Consider the following 22,500-nt stretch of genomic DNA (forward strand, 5'->3'; position numbering starts at 1 on the left):
TCCCTTGGCAAAGACAACTCTCCTCTCCTTCAAGCCAAGTTGCACGTAATGTTCATGAGTACATGCTCTCCGCATCCTCTCTAACAATGTGCCAATTTTCAGTCAGCACGTCTTTAAAGGTGCACTGTGTAAGCTTTTTAGTTGTTTATTTCCGGAATACATGCTTTCCATTCACTAATGTTTACCTTTTTTCATGAATACTTACCCCCATCATCAAATTCTAAGTATTCATTGGCTGGGAAAATTGCACTTTTCATACATGAAAAGGGGGATCTTCTCCATGGTCCGCCATTTTGAATTTCCAGAAATATAAATTTTTAGCTGCAAAAATTACTGTACTTGGGTTTATTACTTAGAAAACTTTCATGAAAAGATCAAATTTGACAATAGGCAACCCATTTGTTGACCATTTCCTGCACAGTGCATCCTTAAATAACTCCCTGGTGCCCTATGAAAATTACGTCACCCAGATTACCATATTGCTCCTATTTGTGTGAAGCCAGCACTAAAAATGCCCAGTAAGACGCACACAAGGCTGATATCGAAGAGGGTTAACATTTGGCGATTATTAAGTGGTCTGTCCACACCCGCTGTGAGAATCTGAGGTGATACTCAATGAGCTTGGCAGAGGAGCATTTCAGCTTCAGCAGGGGTTGTTTTTTTCTATTTATATGAAGCCTACATGGGCCTTCAAGGGCTAATGTCTTCCAGTCAGGGGATAATATCTAAGGATTATGTGGTGGTCCGTGTCACACATAGTGTGATAATGCTGGTGGTGGGTGACAGGCTATTCAAAAATCTGGACTGAACGAGCTGTGGGGAGGGGATGTTGGCTGGGGAAGGGGTTGCTTTTTTATATTTGGATTGTGTGGTGGTGAGGGTTGAGAGGGGGCTGATATTCAAAAAGCTTGGCTGAATGAGCTCATGGGGTAAGGGCTGTTTTCTTAATATTTGCGGTGTGACCAGGTACACATAATGGGATGTAATGAGAATGGGGGTGGGGGTGGGGGTTGTTATATTCAAAAAGTTGGACTGAATGAGCTCTGGTGGAGAGGGACCATGTTAGCCTGGGCAGGGGTTGTTTTTTTATTTTATTTTGGAGGTGCGGTGGGATATAGTGTCTGGAGGAGCACCTCATGCCAGTCATGCCTGCATGTGGAGAGAATACCCCCCACCCTCATACTGCGCCCAGCCCTCTGTTTACTCTGTTGCCATGGAGCTGGGGGACAACTGAGGGACTCGGGGAGTAGAGCAGAGCAGAGCAGGATGATGCTGTTTATAGATTGCCAGAGTGGGCCACACATGCAGGACAGCCCACATACAGCACTGTAGTGAGAGAGGGTACTACAGGGACGCAAGTGGCCAGTATGCAGCACAGACCTGGATCATGACTGCTACTGCCCCTCACTTTTTATACTTATTGGACATTGAGCTTAACTAACTTTGTAGTAACACATATTATAATAGGGGTATTTGGACTTACTTTACACTGTAAAACAATATAGTCCAAGTAGCCTATCGTGACAATAAATCAAGAAATAACATCTGCTATCAAATGCTGTAGAGGTGTGCAGATGTGGATAGAACATTGGGCCAAAACATACGTAGTACATAGTCTTCATTACATGTGGTAAGAAAGACTTACTGTACGTCTACTGTGCTCTGTGTAGTTGTACTGATAAGTCAAATAACTACAGTGTAGTTATGGTCGATGTTCAGCGTGTGACACCTTGTCTGTCCAAAACGGTCAAGATCAACATTGGCTGACTTCTTACAAAGTTCAGTCAGCTACTGGTGCATATCATTTTAAAATTATTCACATTTTCATCTAGTTCAACATTTTAAATGAAGCGTTTTTTTTTCTTTTTTCAAAAAAGAGAACAACTCAGAAGTACAACTTGTCAGACAGAATTTATTTCATGTACAATTCCACCAAAAAAAAGTTAAAAAAATAATGGTTGACCTCACACTTGGCTTGCAAGTAGTTGCCCTGAAGATAATCCATCCAGACACACAGAGACTGGTGGACTACACTTAAGTGGACAAAGTAGCCAACCTGACTATATGCTGGGGAGGACGTCTGTAAATAAGTCCATATTAGAAATTCACCACCTCATCCAATACTTTCAAAGCCTAGACGCAGGGTTTATTTCACGTCTCTGGGGATGGATGGGACATTGCTCCGCACATGTCCGCATTTCTATCCCTCCATAATGTCCTCATCCTCCGTCGAGACATCTTTTCTGGAGCTGAGCTGACACCATCTTCTTGCACTTTCGCATACACCTTTTCTCTCAAGTCTTCGACCATGTCCAAAATGTCCACTTCTCAGCTGTGTTACAATTCACAGTTCACAGCTCACACTTGTTGTACAGTAACACAATTCCCTCTCCTACACAGTGAGACACAGTGTATACAGTGTTGCACTTGAGTGAGTGAACATTCTGCTTTTGACTTTTGTCTCTCAGCTGCATGATGTGCCGGCTAAGGTGAAGACTTCAGGACTCCAAACACAACCACAAAGAATGGAAGACAGGAGAAGCAGGCTGAGATATACACAGGCATTCCTTTGTTTTTCTTTTAGTATAGCTTCTTATATATATGTATTTTATATAGTAAAAAAAGATTCACTATGGTTCTGGGGTCCGTTTCTCGATTCTTGTCTTTGCTAACCGTCTTAAGTTGGTCTTGAGTTGGTCGTAAGTTGCTCTTGAGTTGGTCTTAAGTTGGTCTTAAGTTGGTCTTCAGTTGGTCTTTAGACGCAAGACCAACTTAAGAACAACTTAAGAACAACTTAAGAACAACTTAAGACCAACTCAAGACCTTGGTTACAACGTTGGTCTTAAGAACGAACAAAATGGCTAAAGTCGTTAGCAAAGGCACTGTCGAGAAACGACCCCCAGTGTGGCGACATCAGGCAGTGTGATGAAATAAATTCCACTGTTCATGGAATTTAAAGTGCTTCTAATTATTTTCAAATCACTATCATATTTTTTTTTTTTTTACCTGAATGACATCAGAATAATTTGATGTTAATTTGGTTATGAAACGGTGAATAATACATTACATTTGCATATATATATATTTAAAGTTTGCAGTTTAGTTGACTATATAAAGAATACAATAAAATCATAACCAAGACAGATATTTATCATAAATGGCTGCAAAATGCACCTTTCTGGGGGCTACCACATCCCACAAATATTTAAATATTGACACAATTATACAATGGAATTGCAAAGTTACCAAAATATATTAAATAACATTTTTTTTCAAAATGGAAAGACTTCTCCAGAATGATCAAATAAAATAGTTTGATTACTTTTTTTCTTGACATATCCATTTCCATGTGGGGTGACAGGTACAGTACAAAACACTGAGACGGCCTAGAATAGATAGTATACAGTAGATTGATTTTTACAGTAGATTCTCATTTAAAAGACCATCTTCAAACATTCAACCTGGCATAAAGGGTAGGGTACCCACTCTCCAATAGCCCTCCAGTAACATAGAGTCATCACGGGAGCTTTTGCACTGGAAGAGAACAGTGTAATCGGACATATTCATAACCTTACAGTTCGGAGGGGAGTATTGCATCTAATCCATATCACTATAAATCTCTGTTATAAATATCTGTTTCATCTCTGTCAGTCAGAGCAGGTGTGTGTGTGTGTGTGTGTGTGTGTGTGTGTGTGTGTGTGTGTGTGTGTGTGTGTGTGTGTGTGTGTGTGTGTGTGTGTGTGTGTGTGTGTGTGTGTGTGTGTGTGAGTGTGTGTGTGTGCTGAGTGCGTGTGCGTGTGCGTGTGCGTGCGATGTGCGTGCGTGCGTGCGTGTGAGGAATGTCTGGAGAAGGGGTGGAGGTGAACTTCTGAAAACTCAGGTGGATGCTTTCTTCTGACCTTCACTGTCCGGATTTTGGAAGATGTCTAAGTATATTGCTACTTGTGGAAATGGGCTATTTTTGGAGGCAAAAATAAACCCAAGGTGGATCAAAGGCGGCATCTGGGTTGGAACCATTTCCACTGATGTGGTGGAGCCTGGTTCCACTGGGGTTGTGTCGTAGCAGGGGTGGGGGCTAGTGTGGGACCTGCCCCAGACTCAATACTTCCACCATGCGTGTGTGCATGAAACAAGGCAAAAAAAGTCTCTCTCAAGTATGAGAAACTAGGGAAAAAATATTATGATCATTCTATTTCTAGCCCTCCAACAAATGAAATTGTACCCCTAATGCAGGAGAAGAGAGAAAAAAAATATATACGATTTAATAAATTAAAAAAAGAGAAATTAAATAGGGCACTTGGTTCTTCATTACATTAAATTTGCCATGCATGGCCTAAAAAAACAACAAAAAAGGCAAAAAATGTCAGTGAAGAATTGTCCTCATTCAGCTTTGTCAAAGGTGTCCGTAACAGTCATCCAAATCGAGGTGCCATAGTCTTCTCACCGTCTCACAGACTTGAGAATAGCCTCATTTTAAAAAAAATACCTAGAGTAATACCAAATCCTCTACCTTGGTGCAACCAAAAGCCCATCCAAAGGCCACAATTGTCCTGCAGTGCCACACACACACACACTTGTTCTTCATGACTGGAATAAACATGAACCCTCACCACCGTGTTGCTTTTCTTCTCATCAATCTCTATGCTTTGCTTGTTTGGTTGCAGTTAGCAAATGATGTCTAGGCCAGACGACAGGCTGCGGTAGCTCCTTGTCTTTGCCTTTGTTGTCTTCCATCCCCAGTTCATGGTGGGTAACAGGGCCTGGTGCCCTGACGAACATGCTCCTCATTCTCTTGCTAGATCCTTCTCACGTAGTTCCCAGGGAAGGTGCCAAAGAACTTGCTTCTTCTAGACGTTCCTACAGCAACAGGCAAAGGACAAACATTGTTTTTCACTCACATAGACATACATACACATACACAAACACGAAAAGCAAGGCAAGGCAAGGCAAGTTTATTTGTGTAGCGCATTGCATAGACAGATGCAATTCAATTGTGCTTCACAAAAAAAGTAAAACTAAAAAGAAAGGAAACACGAAATAATAAGGGTCAAAGATAATGAAACATTAAATAACTAGAAATGCATTCAAAGACTGCAGACCTCTGCCAAGGAAGCTGTTTAATAGAACATTTGACAATGTGACACCCTCATTTTTTTCAAGTCTTCCTGCCTTGCTTTTGTAGAATTAGAAACTGGAATGTCAATCACGGCCCAAGATCTCCACCAAAATGTAATCACTGTTCCCTTCCCTGTTATTTCCAACAACTCCACAAAGTTTCATCCAAACCCGTTCATAACTCTGCGTTATACTTTAGCCTTGGCAGATGTTATAAGCATCATAGAAAATGATATGGCTAGGGCATGCATCTGAGAACAGCGTCGTCAAAAAACAATGTTGACAATATCTAGGTTGGCAGTTCCCAACACTGTAAAATCATGACAGACGTCAGTGTTTAGTTTGTACTTGTGTGTTTTTAGTCGCCTTGCACAATGTTTGCCAGGTTTCAGTCAGTTTGTGCGTGAGTTCCCTTTAATTCATGCTGTTTATCATTTGCAAGTCTGTGTTATAGCCATGTGTCAAACATGGCTGGGATCATAGCGGCAGCAAAAGGATGCAAATGTGAAATGCGAGAGGCCTTATGTGAACGTGTCCTCATGGGAGGTAGACCACAATAATAATGCATTTGGTCTACACTGGAAAGACTTGCTGCACAGTGGACTATTCAAAATCCAAGAATGCCACCTAGTGGTGGTCCACATGCACACGCCTAATGGCATCATCACATGCAAACACTCTTGCCTAACAAGGTTGATCCCTGGAATAACTATGATTATGAGTGCATCGGCAAAACTTTAATGACCCATGAACTGTTATCACAAATCCACAAATATCCAAAAATATACAAAAGTATATGGATAAATGGAGAGAGAGAGAGAGAGAGAGAGAGAGAGAGAGAGAGAGAGAGAGAGAGAGAGAGAGAGAGAGAGAGAGAGAGAGAGAGAGAGAGAGAGAGAGAGAGAGAGAATGACATTAAATAAACCACACATTCACCTATTTAACTACAAATATACATAGAAGTGGGATATGGGTAAATATGTAGAGAGAGAGAGGCATGCCAGTTTCCTCACCTACCTACCTACAAACCATCCATCATCACACTTCTCCATGACATCCACAATGTCTCCTTCCTTCAGCTCCAGCTCATCCTCATTGCGTGGGGCGTAGTTGTACAGCGCCTGAAACCTGCACAAGGTGGTTCAGAAATCGATGATGTTAAAGCAAAAAAAAAACCTTAATTGTGCAGGAAAACTGACAGTGGGCAATCACACTTTTATATCGCATTAATATTTTTATTTTGTGTCGCACAATAAATGGTGCATTATTTGTGTTTCCCACTTGGAATGCATATTCTTTCTTTATGACAGTACTTCACAAACGTATAATTAAGCACTATACTATATTAACAATCAATGTGTGATGTTTGGTTGAACATTTAGCTATTGTTACAAATAATATTATAAAGGAAACATATGTAGAAGCTACACAAAGCTTTATTCATTGGCAAAATCAGGAAGCACTCACGGTTCTCCAGTTCCTTGCAGTGGATCTTGCACGTAGGCTTGCCTCTGTGACTGGAGAAAAGAAGCAAAGCATAAACAGAGTAATATAGCTGAAGCACTCTTGACACCAAATGTAGAGTATGCTATCGTGTCTTGTTACAGTAGACTCCCCACTGGTAGCTTAGTGCACAAAATGCAAGTATACTGTCTGACAAAAAACTATTACCAAGCCTGTGGTCATACAGCAGTGTGTGCTGTGCTGTGTTTGAGGTCTATGAGCTCATATAAAAAAAGAGATGGCTATTTATTTGGAAAGAGATCTGAGTTTTCTAGTCTGCTAGGCAAGGGCCACATGGGTCTAATGCTGGCGACACGCCAGAGTTTGAGTCTTCCATCTCATCACCTCTCACGATTAAATCAGATCTGTTTTCATACCACAGCACACAATGCTACTGGGTTTCATCCATTGAGTTTTTTTCAGCCATACCACCACCACAGGCCTGGAAACTGGAAAATGGCAGGGGCAAAAGGCAGACACAGAAACCAGATACTCTGAGAGTGAGGCTGGTACTCCCCTTGTTCGGAGGAGACTGGCGAGCAAAGGCCACTTGCCTAGCCTTGGGGAGCACAGCATGTTTGGGCTGTGTGGCAACAGAAAACAGAGTTGAGCCCACCTCACCATACTCTTGGCATCTCACACACATGTACACACGCACACATGCATACATGCACACCACAACCTCATATGTACGCTCACACACATAAGCGTCACATGTCATATACACACACCCTGGTCCAAGAGAGATGACTACAGTACTCCAGTCACACACTGCCAACTTACAGACACTAGTTTGATTGCAGTGCATCAGTGAGACACAAGACACTCAAACACTCAAAGTTCCTCTGCTTCAAGCTGTTGGAATCACTACAGCCATCTTAAAAATCTCAATGAGCACACATCAGAATCACATGCGGTTGAAAATAATTTTTCATGGACAAGTCACACTAACAAATACACCTACCCCAACATAAAATGCCCCGACAAGCGCACGCGCGCAAGCACGCGCGTCGCGCACACAGAAATACAAGTGTTTTTTCACAGCAAAGGAAAAAGTTTTGTTATTAATACTTCATTCCAAGGACGAACCACACATGCCATTAAAGTCCTCGATCACTGCAAAAGTGACACCGATATTTACCTTTGCATCTGAAATTGAAATTGCATTTCATTTATGCAAACCCGCACTCCTTGTCAGAACATGCACACAATACTTCAGTTCCCATAAGTCATAGCTCCAGGCGGGTACAACACATGGGTGCATTCATGCCTGTTCATACCCTATGCAAGGGTGAATAGCTTGGCCCTCTAATGGGTGACACACAGGACCTCCGAGACATCACAGGGCTACGCGGTGGCTTACCCACCACGAGGGCATCACGCCTAGACCCAGGCTGAAAGAACCACAGTCTACGTCATTTTCTTTAAATAAACAGTTAAATAAACATAGTACATCAGAAACGCTCTCACACACATAAACACGTTGCACACTATCTCATACAGACCTCAAAATACATGCTTGACACAAGATAGTCTATGTACAAAACCTTATGTGTTAATAGAGTATTTCACTATAGACATTCGGTGTACATACTCCAGGACAGACATTCGTTATACATACTGCAGGATTTAGGCCATTAATATGAGTAGGAATGTACTTGAAGAATTATACTCTTCTTATGTCTTGTAAACCTGATCATACCTGACAAATGGCATTTTTTTCTTTTCCTTTTTTATTTCCATGAGAAAGACCTGACACTATGTGGACCTAGCACTATCTCATGGAACTGAGTATGAGGAGCAGTTATTGATTATTCCTTCTTTGATATCCTTTGTCTTGTAGACACTCTAGATCTGAAAGCCTGATCTCACGTGCTTGAACACGTTTGATCATGTACCATGTCCAGCCAGCGTTTGCGCCTTGCTCTTTCTACTGCTCTGTGCAGAAGAAGAGGCTTTCCAGTCCACTGACCTGGACAGTGAAGGGCAGCCCCTTTTGCACACCAGCCCGTCATACAGAAATAGTATAGTATGGAATCCGTGACAGGGCAGAGAGCACAGAGAGGACAGTGTGAGAGGAGGCTGGGAGGAAATATGTTCTACTACAATGGCGGATAATAATAGAGCCAGAAAACAAGACAGGTGCTTTAGATCATCACGTTGCCATAGCAGTCTCAGGAGCCCCAACAATGAGGACACAATGAGGGCTTCAGAATAAGACAAGTACCATACATGAAACCTGATGCAAGGATACAGCGTGCAGTGTTTCCCGCAGAGCATTTGTCAGTCAAGGTGGTGGTGGGGGGAAAGCTGTTGTCACACATACGGTATGACTGTTCCACATATCCTTGTCATAATGGGCACATTGTGCAAATATAATGTGAATGCTTCATCAAAATTCATATATTTTGATAGGCCTATACACAATATAAATGTTCAGGGGATCTACTCAAGATAGTAGATGGTTGTTGTCAAGGTGGCCACTTCAACTGTAAATTACTGAGGGAAACCCTGGCGTGATAGCTCTATTTGTAATGTGCTATTATCATCATGATACAGAATATCTCTACGTAGTTGTATGCTATTCCATTGTTAGCTTCTAATCTCGCAATGAAGTGAATAGATTTATAATCCAGGTGGCTGTCTTTGTCCTCCAGTCACGCACATAATGGTGGTGTATTACAGTACAAGGGATTGTCTTGCTGTGTATTACAGTAAGTATCACTGAATGGAAGTATCTTGATACCATGATTAGGTCATAGCATGGCAACCCCTGTCACGAATGCTCTCATACAATGGGACAACAATTGGTTCCTGCTGGGCAGAAATGTCCCCATCTACGGTATTATCTGATCTTGAAGACACTGAAAGACTGTACTGTGTTTGTTGTAAACATCCCTTTAACCATTACCAATTGTGTACTTTACCCTTAGTTGTCATTAGGCCTACAGTGTACAGCACATTTACTGCTAGATACTTTACAGTTCAGTATTGATCATTACGGCTACTCAAAATGTTACTAGGTGATTATATTGATTTTATACTGAGAGTAAAGATTCAGAGGGTGTTGCCTTCAGAAAGTATGGTGAATCCTTGACTGCTGCATATCTGATACATGAAGTAGGATTTTCCCCTTCATTTTCCAGTACCATTGCTTAGCCAATGTTAGCTTCTCAGAATCAAAACAAGAAAGCTGTGTCCTTAAAGAGAGATTTTCTATATGTAGGGGTGCATTAATGTGTTAAAGACATGGGTACACGCACACAACCATGGACAATATGGTACTCAGTCAGACACACAAACAGAACACCACATAAACCACAGGACACAAATGTGCCCTTTGAGTTTACCTTGACCTTGGGGGACCTAGGTTCCGGGCGGGGGGAGAATTTGGAGGAGAGAGGGGGGGAGAGGGAGACTGCCGGCAGTGGGGGGGTAGAGCGGGGAGAGGTGGGAGAGGATTTGGGTGGGGTGGGGTGTGGTGGGGGGTGGGGATGCTGGGAAGGGGGAGGAGGGGACGAGAGGCTCGGTGATGCACCCTGGGTAACAAGCTCCTGGTGAGGGCAGGGGAAAAAGACAGATGAAAGGGAAAAAAGAAAAAGGAACTATAAATACAAAGGTATCAGCATCGGCCACAATGGTTGAGCCAAATAGGACACACGCAAAACAAAATTCCCAAGCAAATGCTGTTGAATCATAACAGCATAAATGAATAAAACAACCTGTTTTGATATTCTCTTAATATGAAAACGGGGGTCTAAATGGCTGAAATAGGCCTTATGTTAGATTTAAAGTAAAACTCAGCCGTGTTAGTTTTGAGCATATCGTCAGGCACAGGCATGTCCAAAGCCACTTCAGTTCACATGCCAGGCAGGTGTTACCGTAGCTACCTCTTGGTCTGCAACTTCAATGCGCACGGGTGTGAAAGTGTTGGAGATCAAGAGACCGTTCGCCATCCGACTCTTCTCCCGGTCGCCTGTATCTTCTTCAATGAAAAGTGGAGGCAGATCGTCCACAAAGTTGGAGCCCAGTGAGTAAAAACCCTCTTCCTCCTCATCATTTATCACTTCCTTCTTCTCTTTTTTCTTCAACCTCTCTTCCTTCAACCTTTCCTCCTTGAGCCTCTCTTCTTTCATCCTCTCCTCCTTCAGTTGGCCTCCTCTGGTGAAGTAGGCCACCTCCTCACACTCCTCCTCATCTTCCTCCTCCTCCAGCTGTATGGGGGACAGCAGCACACTGACGGGAGATGGAGTTTTTTGGGGAATAGGGAGGTGTAGATTGTTGGGCTGAACTGAAATATGGGGTTGTAGAACTTTATTTTCTACTGAGAGATGATTGTGCACCTGAAGATGGGGCTGTAGGTCTTTGGGCTGAACCGAGAGATGGGACTGCAAATCATTGGGCTCCTTTGAGAAGTGGGACTGCAGATCTTTGGGCTCTACCGGGGAATGGGACTTCACCGGGAAGTTTTTGTAGTCCTCAAAGGATGTGTCTAGGGGGCTTTTGTCCAGCTTCTGCCAGATCTTCTCTGGGGGCTGTTCGTCAGGTTCATACACTACCAGTTCTATGGGGCTGAAAGAACTGTAGGGTGGACTGGGGGAAGAACTAAGAGGCGGGCTGGGTGACTTCAGGGGAGGGCTAGGGGACTTCACAGGAGGACTTGGGAAATTAAGAAGTGGACTTGGGGACCGCACTGGTGGGCTTGGGGACTTCAGAAGTGGACTTGGGGACCTCACTGGTGGGCTTGGGGACTTTAGAAGCGGACTTGGGGACCTCACTGGTGGGCTTGGGGACTTTAGAAGTGGACTTGGGGACCTCACTGGTGGGTTTGGGGACATCAGAAGTGGACTTGGGGACCTCACTGGTGGGCTTGGGGACTTCAGAAGTGGACTTGGGGACCTCATTGGTGGGCTTGGGGACATCACAAGCGGGCTTGGAGACTTCAGGGGCTCCAGGATGATGGCACCAATGTCACAAGGTGTCACTCTCTTCTGGGTCTGCATCGGCGAGTGGGGTGAGCGTGATAAGAGTGGAAAGATTGTGTGGGATGAGAGTGCGCCAGTAGTGGTCGCAGGCTTGCTGCAAAGACCGGAAGAGACTGGAGGGATCAACTCGATGACGCTGCCATACTTGGGGTTGCTGTCAAACATGGGGGAGGTTGGGGAGGGTGTGAAGGAGGCAGAGGTCAGGTAGGGCTGGGGTGAAGGACTGGGGTCCGGGGAGTATGGGAATCCTTTAGCTGAGCCAATGGGGATAAAGTGTCCCTCCTTCAGGTTCAGCATGGCTGGCGTGAGGCTGCCGGTGGAGGACATGGGGGCGGGAGAGGGGTCCATCATGGAGGAGGCTGGGGACGGAGACACCATAGCCTCCAGGGCTTCCAGCTCCGAGCGCAGGCTAGCAGGGAGTGGGGGAGGTGTGGGAGCCGGGGTGCCATACGGGGAGAGCCCCAGAGTGAGCGCTAACCACTCGTTGGTGACGGTCTGGAGGTGGGATGAGGAGCGTGGCGGGGGGGCGAGGGACGGGGAGGTGACCTGACGCATGGAGGAAGTGGAGGGGGATGGGGAGGGGGCACCAGAGCAGGGGCGCTTGGAGTAGGGCTTTCATGTGGAGGGGTGGATAGGGGAAGGTAAGAGAAAGGGACAGCAAGAGATATAGAGATAGAGATTGAGATAGAGAGTGATAGAGATAGAGAGAGAGAGAGAGAGAGAGAGAGAGAGAGAGAGAGAGAGAGAGAGAGAGAGAGAAAAAAGACGGGGAAGATGCAAATAAAATGGAGATGTGAGAACATGAATGGAAAGTAGAATGGAACATGAAAACAGCGGGAAGAGAAAGATGTGGAGTATTTTGCAGCCAATACCCGAACTAAATGTGGCAAAAGTCAAAGTAAGATAAGGGCAGTCACGCCTTACCAAACTGGAATAAAACAGAATGTAAGGTCTAGTTTGTTCATGCTTTATATGCAAGAGGTGATGCCTTCCAGCAAGTGTGAATATTTCAAACTTCATAAAATATTCAATATCAAATATTTCACAATATCCACCTAACTGCTACTATGCTACTGTTTTCTTTTTCAAGAAAAGCTTAGCATGGTGTGTTTTTCTTTTCACTGTAAAATCATTAACAATGCATGAAAATGTTTGTCCTTTAAGATTGCATAAGCTTTGTTGTGTAGGTTTTTCAGTCCGAGCCATATAACCCAAACAGCCAGCAGTGTGTGCTCTACTTTATGACTTAGTCCTCGTTGGCACAGAGCCGAAGTCGCTGACGCAAAAATAAGGTCTTCATGTCTTTGCCTCTGGCTTGTCTAGTAATAAGGAAGATGATGATGATGATGATGATTATGAGCTATTTTAAATGCAAAAAACCTCTCTGCTTTCAGACGTCCTTACTTCCACATCACACACAACGAAGACATTTTCTATTAAGTTAAAGGGACATTATGTAACATTTCCGAGGTTGCTAAAAGTCTGCAGATGGCTAAATAAAATTATAACTTCTCTTTGATAGATGGCTCATGCCAGTAAAGTCAGTCAGCCCCAAAGCATTTGGCAGTAAGCACTCAATCCTCAAATTAAACACACCTTAAAACAAAGGTTGCACCGTCTCCCTTTAATAATCACCAGGACATCATCTTTCTCAACAAAGACAAGCGCTCTAGCTTCAGCCTAGCCTTGTGGCACATTCTGTTGGTGCTCCAAAGACACCAGCATCACTCTCCACCACCATGTTAAAGTCACGTAGCACTCTTGATCCATGCCCAGAATTAGAATAAAACCTCTCCTGAGGCTCCAACTGAATCATTAATCAGCCTTTAATCCTGTGACCTGTGCTCTGTCTTTTCCCAGCCAGCCATGCGAGCCAGTTTGCCATCGGATCAGGAAGCTAGCTACCCTATAGCACAGAACTCAGCTACTCAGAGGGAATTACCCGATTCAATTAGACCTGTACGGTGGTGACATATCATTATAGCACTGCCTAGACATGGGTGACACTGATCCCACAGCTCATTCAGAGAGGGAGGGAGTTGATCCAGCGTATTTGTTTTTGGCTTAACATTAACACAGGTAAGAGTAATCCTGTGGTTGGTTGACAAGGGAAACTGGTAGACAGGGCTGTCTGACTGGTTCAAATAACAGAAAGACTTCACAGGTTGTAAAAAGCCACAGTGTAGCCCCCTAGTTATGTATGCCAAGTAGGTAAGACGTACAAGGTATGTCAAAACTAAGGACATTGCATAATTTCACAAATTTGTATTCAAAATAAATGGCATGGGGTTCTACTGTATGTAGTTTGTGATGGAGTGACCATCTCAAGGGTTATGGGTGTACTGAGATGTCACACCAACAAGCCTGGATGTTTGGACTGTTACACTAACAATCTCCAATTTGGTTCCCCCAAAAAACTTGTGTTTGAGTCCATCTCTACTGCCTTTTGCTGCAGGCTCACTAAGACTACATCGATAAACCCACCGATAGTACTTGTGGGTGAGAACGCTGTCTTACCCTTGTGGAGCTTCCAGTGTGGCCTCTGTCTGAGTTGTTGTAGCTCGGTGTGGTGTCCTTGGTGGAATTGGTCGAGGACTTCTTGACAATGTCAACATACGACACTGGAAAGATGCCCTGTTTGTTGGTGTTGGGGATTTTGCCCTCATACCAGTTGGTATCCACTTGCCTGAGCAAGACGACTCTCTCACCCTACAGAGAATGGGACAGAATTTCCTTTACTCCTTTATTAATTTCTAGCTGGTTTATTTTCTTTCTTTGGCCACACACACACATATACAGGTATGGAAAGACACAAAGAGAAAGCCACAGAGACAGAGAATGATGGAGAGAGGTGGGGGAAAAGATATGAGGAAAGATGGGAAGAGAGAGAGAGAGAGAGAGAGAGAGAGAGAGAGAGAGAGAGAGAGAGAGAGAGAGAGAGAGGGAGGGAGAGAGAGAGAGAGAGAGAGACAGAGAGAGAGAGAGAGAGAGAGAGAGAGAGAGAGAGACCTAGAGAACATGGCTCTTTCCTGAATAACACCTGTGTGGAGTTTAAGGTCACTGAGCAATAACATTGGACGTGCGAGAGGAAGTGTCCTCCCTAAAGACTGATCGCTAGGTCCTACTGGGTTTTAGCAGTTCTTCTCTAAAGTGAGAACACAAGCACAACATCATCTCAGCGGGTGATAAATGGGACTCCTGAGACACATTGGCCCTCAGAGGTGCTCAAGTCCTCCATGTTCTGCTGTTATGTAACAAGATAGTGTCAACACCCTGCTGAAGAACGCTACACTGCCTCTACTGTCAAAGGAGAATGTGACTTACTACAAAGGCCTTGCCTACCTCAGTAAAAGCTCCACGCTGGTGTCTGCGTTCTGCACATTCACACCGATGCACACAGTCACACACACACTCTGATGCATACAGTACACACAAATGTTTGTGTACGTACACACAGACGCGCACAGGCAGGCACAAACACACACACACGCTACAAACAGAAATGCACACACAAAATATTACAAGGCCTTGCCTTCCTCAGTGAAAGCTCCACATTGGTGTCTGCGTTGAAGTTGTAGCGAGCCACGGCCTCTCCGATCTCTCTGCTCTGGGCTGGAGGAGGAGGCCGCGCTGGCTGCTGCCTCTCGGTTGGAGCGATTTTCTGAGGAGGGTTAAAGGGCAGATGGGAGGAAAAGAGAAGATGTGGTTATGGCAGGAAGGTTGTACACATCCCAGGGCAAGGTTCAAACACGATGAATCAGCAATACAATAAGTTGTTCTCTTTTTTTACTTCACGGCACAAAATAAGAGTTTTGTTTTGTCCTTGCAGCCTTCCTCGGGGAAGATACAACATGGACAAACATGGACAAAATACATAACCGTAAAAAATGATCTTCTCACACCTCTGATGTTAACAGTACTCTAGGACCAAACACACTCTAAAATTTAAATAATGTTAAATTGACTCTCTCTCTCTCTCTCTCTCTCTCTCTCTCTCTCTCTCTCTCTCTCTCTCTCTCTCTCTCTCTCTCTCTCTCTCTGTGAGCACTTTCTCACATGAACTCCGGACAATTGGCGCCTTCAAAGCCAAAGCTTCAGCCTCCAAAGTTGGTGTGTGAATGTGGGAATGTGTTCAGTATGTGTATTTGAAAGCACTTTGAGTCAACTGTATAGTTGTTATATCGTGCTAATTCACTTTGATTGATTGACTGGTTGATAGAGATGCTTTATTAATAAAAAAGTACCAACCTGCACATAGGAGATGGGGAAGATCCCAATTCGACCATGTAATTCCCCTTCATACCAGTTGCGGTCCACTTGCCGTGTGATGTACACTGTATCCCCCTTCCTAAATGTAAGCTCTCTGGGAGGTACAAGATATGGAAACATGTGGAAGTGGTTCATCATAGAAAACATGAAAAATAATGAATGAATGAGTCCAACTGTGCATAATATTTATGATATACAATGTATATGATATGCAGTATTATGGATGTATCGAATGTATGGATGATTTCCTTTTTATTACAGTGTAATTTTATGATTACTGTAGGTATAGTATGAAAAAGTATATGTAGTACATATATATATATATATATACAGTATATAACTTCATGCAACATTATATACTTAGGACGCCCCTTATGGATAGGGTTAGGGGTTTGGGATTAGGTTTAGGGTTAGGTATGCGCAATGTAAGTACAGAAGGTTACAAGCTGCTGCATGCAGACACATGTCAACGGGAGCTGTTAAAATTAAGTGTTACCCAGTACCATGCAGGTAAACGATCTGACTTACTTTGCTGTCTGTGCCTTGAAGTCATATATTGCTCGGGCTGCTTGTTTCTGTGGGTGACATATGCATAGAGCACACACACACATACACATGAGACAGTTAAAGAAGTGGGATACTATGCTTATACACGCATATTCTTAGGCACACCGCATTCGCTTCTATATTAACCTCCGTCTATAATTATAAGCGCCTCACTATTTTAAGGATATTACCTCTCAGGGTTGTAAAAATATCTGATGGGAAAATACCTGCACTGGCATCACTAGGATTACCATGTGGACTTAACCCCTAAACAGCTGTCCCATATTTTAATAAGATCATTATAAGTAATATATTACCCATCATTTTATGCCACAATGCTTATTTATTTATCATTATAACAATTGTTGTTATGGTACCACAACAATAGCACAATAATAGTGTTATTTGTGCAATTCTAATTTTAAAAGCCTTGTTGTAAATTATTTTTTTCTCAGATAGTGGAGCAATAGTATTGCTCTTCTGCAAGAAAATACACTTCACAGAGGCAACTTGTACAAGTTCAGATTGATGTCTTTCTATGTCAATAAGCATCGAGCATCTACGTAACTGTGCACTCTTACACGATGCATCAGTATCAAACAGGCTCTTACTTCTTGTACTTCTGGTGTGGGCCTTCTGCTCTGGGGGGCACTGTTGTAGCGGCCCCCGTCTGGTGTATATGTGTAGCCCTTAGAAGGTTCCGGATCTACAGCAAGAGAAAGACACTAGTGAGCATTAAATAGAGTGTTTTCTACTGTTTAAGGGACTGGCATTGCCGCATAGGACCATGCATGAGGGGAATGGTATGTTGAATGATTGACAAGCCACAACAAAAAAGGGGTTTGGAGGGGAGGCGTTGGGTAGCAGCCATGATAAAGTAAAAAAATGGAATAAAATTGAAATAGAATTGTGAAATGAAACAATCCACATCTGCTACCCTCCACACTCTCCATCTGACCTGTGGGGGTACTCGCGTCGTGTCACGTACATGTGTGGGGAGTGGCAACCTCATCTTGGCCCATGTTAACAGCTCCCCAATCGTTGCTAAAATGTACCTCTGGCTACTTTATCATGGGGCAGGGAAAGGGGGAGGAGTAGATTGTGATGGTTGTGGTGGGGTGTGGGGGGTGCAAATTTATACTGCTGCTGGCTGCTCTGGAAATGGATCTTCAGCATGGAACAAGTGTATTTATACAGCATACAGGCTGGGTCAGGGGGGAGGTGACCCCAACCGCAAGCTGCCTTGCTAACTATGCAGGCCGGGTCTGCTTTATATTAAGAGACCTGGCACACTCATAGCCACAAAACCAGCTGAGTGGAGCGGCTGTCATTCAACTAACAAAGCAGCAATCAGATGTTGTCCATATGTCAGAAATTATGTCCTGACGTATTCAAAAATCAGAGATTTTGACCTGAAATATGCATGGTGATCACCATCATCACAACCAGCAATAAGATATCGTCAGAGATTATGCCCTGACATGTTCAATAATCAGAGATTTTGACCTGAAAATTATAATGGAAAATATGCCTGTCAATCACTCACAAATAGCAATCAAATGTTTTGACTTCCTTAAATGTTGATGGGAAATATGCATGCTGTGTCAAACCATAAATGAAAGGTCTTTTCATTCAACTTGATTGGGTCATTACGATCAATAATGTCTGTTTTGATAAAATCAGTACATGCTATGTAGGTTTTTGTGGTGATCAATCCCAGACCACACATTTTACTGTAGTCTGCATGACCTGTATAAGCAGTTATAAGCAGATAAAGCAGTTACCTCTTCAGGCTTGGGTGTGTGGTTCAACCATAATGCCCACCCTCCCTCTTCACATACACAGACACAGACACAGACATACACTACGCATACCACACGACATAAATAATAGTAAAATAATGGATGGAATTCTTCAAAGTGGAAGACACCATGGTGATGAAAGCCATATGATGGAAACAACAACAATAAGCAAAAGTAGTATGTATCAAACACAGAGTAAAATAAAATGAATGGCATGATAAAAACAAACAAAAGTACAAAAATATAGTACAAATAATATGGAAATTTAAAAAAAATGCTGACGGCTGTAACTACCACAATGAGCAGCATTAATGCAAGAGCCTGGCTGCTGACACCCGACAGGCGAAGCAGTCCGTCATGCACTTGGAGATAAGGTGAGATGGGAGATGTAGTCATGCTTGATGCGTGTTTTCCTCCTGAGGTATGGGGTCAATTGTCTGTTCAAAACTACACAAGCACATTCACAAGGGGCACAGGGGTGGAGACAGCATGACAGCAATGGAAAGGAAAGGAATGGGTTCACCACAGAAAAACGTGCTCAAACACAAGAAAGGAAGATAAAAAAAATAGGTGGAGAAAGGTAGGTTTGAGGTCTGAGTCACAATTCACGATGGGGGGCAAATGGTGCAATAGGTAGTAAATATTTTGACCATTGATCTCTGCTCCACCTTCGTAGCCGTGCTCTGTGCCGTTGAGGAAGAACAGGCCCTCCTGCCGTCCACCGCTGCCACCATGGTTGCGTTCTGTGCGGGCGTGACAAGAGGAGCTGCGGGGCACACGCTGTGAGACCTCAGCCTGGCACCAGTCCATGCCATCCGGCTGGGAGTGGTGGTTGTGGCTGTGGTTGTGGTTGTGCTGATGGTTGCGGTGCTGGTGGTGCTGCTGATGTTGGTGTCTGGTCTCCAGTTGGCTGGCTGTCTCCAGTGCCACGAGGGACGAGTGCCTGTCAGGGATGTCCGGCAGCAGCTCAGCCAGCAGCCGGTTGAGGATGCTGTCGTCCGGCAGGCTCCCGCGCCGCTTCTCCGCTTGGATGTGGTCATAGATGTCCTTCAGGGCAGAGTCCAGGGCCTCGTAGACGGAGCTCTTGGAGCGCTGCACGCGGCTGAGAGGAAAGCCGGGGGAGGACATAGCAGATGACGAGTTCTTCTTCCGGCGGAAGGGCACCGGGCTGACCAGGAAGGCCAGCTTGTCCAGAGCCGAGTCAGCGTCTTCGGGCCGCAGCTGCCGCCGCTGGTCCTGCTTGGCCCGTTCGTGCTTCAGCATGGTGGTGAAGCGGGTGTAGGAAGCCGGGCAGTGGCCCTTGCAGGTGCTGACCAGCTGCCTGTGGTGGTGCTGGACATACTGGTGGTGGTGGTGATGGTGGTTGTGGTGGCGGTTGCTGCTGTGGTGGTGATGGTTGGCGTTGGTGTGGTGGTGATTGAGGCTGTGGTGGTGGTGGTGGATGTTGGATGGAGGTGGAGGTGCGTAGAAGCTCTCTGATGAGGCGTAGGAGCAGTGGTCAAAGTCGCTCTCGCTGCAGAGGGATGAGCCCTCCACTTGGATGAAGTCGCTCAGATCTGACACGACAGCATCATGCTCGCTGTCCGAGCAGTCGTGGTTAGCAGCGACAGAGACGGGGGTGTTGGTGGCGGTGGCCGGGATGGAGATGGGGAGATGCATGCGGTCGGGTGTGATGTGGATCTGAACGGGTGTCGGCAGCGGGGGTAGTGGTGGTTGTGGCGGGAGGGCGTTGGCCCTGTGGCACTGCGGCCGACCCTCGGGAGGGTTCCTGGCCGGCGGGTCCTCGTCCAGGAAGAAGTCGGTGGAGAAGCTGCGTCTGGGGCTGGGGCTTGTGCTCTTCCTGGAGGGGGGATGGGAGCGACCCTCGGCCTCCAGGTTGGGCATGGATTTAGACTTCTGGATCATCATCTCGAACTGCGAGATGCGGTTGGGCACCATGTTCTGGGGCACGTCATTGTTCCCATGTAGCGCGTGAGGCAAGCGATCCATGTGCTGTACGCGCTCATATTCGTGGATGCGCGTCTTGACTGAGCAGATGACCTCGGACTTGATCATGTCGCGCCGGTCGATGTGGTGCATCCTTCGGTATAATTTCAGGAACCCTGGTGCGTCGTGTGCCGAGCGTTGCCTGGCTCGTTCTTGGAGCAGCTCCGGGCTCAGGACGATGTCACAGTGGCCGTTCAACTGTTGGCTGGCGTGGAGGAGTGACCCAGTGCTCTCGGACCGGACCTGGTGCTCCTCGGGTCTACCCGGTTCATCAGACAGCAGGTCATCACAGCTGCGGGATTTGAGTTTGGGTGAAGCCCGCTCCTCGGGGGCAGCACTGCCGATCACTGCAACACCACTCCAGTCCGACTCCAAATGATCCGAATGCCAGCCTTCGGATTCAATGTGGGCTGAATGCAAACCATCACAGTCTAGCTGGTCTGAACGCGAGCCATCGCACTCAAGCTGGTCAGAACGCCAGGCATCAGAGTTAAGGTGGTCTGACGGCAAGGCATCGGAGTTCAGCTGGTCAGACCGCAAGGCTTCAGACTCGAGCTGGTCTGACTGCCAGGCATTGGAGTTCATCTGGTCCGAGCCATCTGAGATTTGTTGGTCTGTTTGCAAGCCATCAGAGTTCAGCAGGTCTGAACACAAACCATCAGAGTTGAGTTGGACTGACCGCAAGCCATTGGAGTTCAGCTGGTCTGATAGTAAGCTATCGGAGTTGAACTGCTCTGACGGCAAAGCATTGGAATTGAACTCGTCTGACTGCAAGGCGTCAGACGCAGGGTGGGCCGAATACCAGCTGTCAGGTTCGATTTGGTCCGACCGCAAGCCATCGAACTCCGGCTGGGCCGGACGCCAGCCATTCTCAAGATGGGGGGGACTCCGCGAGGCTGACTGAGGTACAACTGACATCCCGTTGTCGTTTTGGTCCTCGCTTGGACGCAACGGGACAGACTCATGCAAGTTATCAGGGTCGTGACTCAAACCATTGAAAGTGGAGGAATACATAGTGCTAAAATCCCCACCTTGAGGGTATCCAATAAGAGCAGCATGGTAGGAGAAAGACACACACACGATAAAAACATTAACAGATTCACATGGCTAGAGCCTCACCCAACTTACAGCACACACACTTTACCCAGGCGGCGGAAATACAGAGAGAATAAAACTTCAGAAAATGAGCTCTATCTGCTCTCATTTTTGAAAGTGCAAGGCCATTTATGAAAAGCCAAAGGCTACAGACACCACTGTATGATCATAAACGCTAAATTATTCATTTATCCCACTAGCTAGTGCTGCAAGGTTTCGAGAGGGAATTTCAAAACAGATTTTTGTATACGAAACATTACAACGTATATTTGGCCCACTTGTCTTTCCTTTTGTTCTGTAAATCTTCCCCTGGGCTCCAACCCCACCCAGACCAAACATAGAGAAACAAAAACACACACACACACAGTTTATTTCTTTACACACACACACGCACGCACGCACGCACGCACGCACGCACGCACGCACGCACGCACGCACGCACGCACGCACACACACACACACACACACACAGAGGTACACATAGAGTACACACACACACACACACACACACACACACACACACACAGACACAGAGTACACACACACACACATACACACACACAGAAAAACAAAATCACCACAATCCACTCATTCGCTCTCCAGTCAACCATGTTTTTGCCTGCCCTTGTTAGTATTTGTTTGATGTTCCGTGGAGCTGAATATAGGTCAGGGTGGGTGCATTGGCGGTGCTGGCAGCAGCAGCGTACCTTTAGACCTGGCGGGGGAGGAGGAGGAGGAGCTGCTGAGGGGCTGTGTCTTGCGTGGGGGGCCGGTGGGGATGTTGCTGTAGATATTGTGGGGGGCGCTGGGGACGGTGCGGATGGCGCTGGGGGGTTGATGGTGGGTCTCGGCGGGGGTCAGGAAGGAGCCTGGGTGGCTAACGCTCTGCGTCACGGTCACGCCGCTGCTCTGGCTGCTCTGCGGCCGAGACTGGCTGCTGGACGCCGGCTCCGACTTTCGCCTCTTGCGGTTGTCACTGGCAGCGCTGTTATCGGGTGTCATAGGGTGAGGTGTTAGTATTGTTCTTCTTATTTGTTTCAGGATAAGTTAGATAAGGGTTAATAAAAAAAAAACATGTAGATTAGACAAAAGGCTGAACACCATACATTTCAAACATGACACGCGTAAATACAGTTGCAATATATTTATTCATATTTTCCAGCTTGGGATACATGAAGTTCATGTATTTTATTCATGTC

The 22,500-nt window shown here is 45.4% G+C and overlaps 2 protein-coding genes across 7 annotated transcripts in view; both read right to left on the reverse strand.

The window, feature by feature from the left end:
• Window positions 1–2,906: 2,906 nt before the first annotated feature.
• sorbs2b (sorbin and SH3 domain containing 2b) overlaps window positions 2,907–22,500 on the reverse strand; it is a 70,501-nt gene continuing 50,907 nt past the window's right edge. For 3 of the 6 annotated variants that reach the window (XM_063189749.1, XM_063189747.1, XM_063189743.1), the window contains 12 exons: window positions 22,009–22,328; window positions 17,030–17,124; window positions 16,401–16,447; window positions 15,852–15,966; window positions 15,136–15,264; window positions 14,121–14,312; window positions 10,509–12,215; window positions 9,969–10,172; window positions 7,899–8,012; window positions 6,583–6,632; window positions 6,137–6,243; window positions 2,907–4,857 (listed from right to left, as the gene is read on the reverse strand). In XM_063189749.1, the coding sequence (XP_063045819.1) occupies window positions 4,796–4,857; window positions 6,137–6,243; window positions 6,583–6,632; window positions 7,899–8,012; window positions 9,969–10,172; window positions 10,509–12,215; window positions 14,121–14,312; window positions 15,136–15,264; window positions 15,852–15,966; window positions 16,401–16,447; window positions 17,030–17,124; window positions 22,009–22,328 (3,142 nt within the window). In that variant the 3' untranslated portion in view covers window positions 2,907–4,795. Of the gene's footprint in view, window positions 4,858–6,132; window positions 6,244–6,582; window positions 6,633–7,898; window positions 8,013–9,968; window positions 10,173–10,508; window positions 12,216–14,120; window positions 14,313–15,135; window positions 15,265–15,851; window positions 15,967–16,400; window positions 16,448–17,029; window positions 17,125–22,008; window positions 22,329–22,500 lie in introns of all 6 variants that reach the window. The other 3 variants (XM_063189748.1, XM_063189745.1, XM_063189746.1) reach the window with 2 other exon arrangements.
• Window positions 18,177–21,650, reverse strand: LOC134439846 (sorbin and SH3 domain-containing protein 2-like). The gene has a single exon (XM_063189750.1). It carries the CDS (start codon window positions 21,218–21,220, stop codon window positions 18,740–18,742), a length of 2,481 nt encoding a protein of 826 aa, XP_063045820.1. The 5' UTR covers window positions 21,221–21,650; the 3' UTR covers window positions 18,177–18,739.

Source organism: Engraulis encrasicolus, chromosome 23 (assembly GCF_034702125.1).
Source record: "Engraulis encrasicolus isolate BLACKSEA-1 chromosome 23, IST_EnEncr_1.0, whole genome shotgun sequence".
Lineage (NCBI taxonomy): Eukaryota > Metazoa > Chordata > Actinopteri > Clupeiformes > Engraulidae > Engraulis > Engraulis encrasicolus.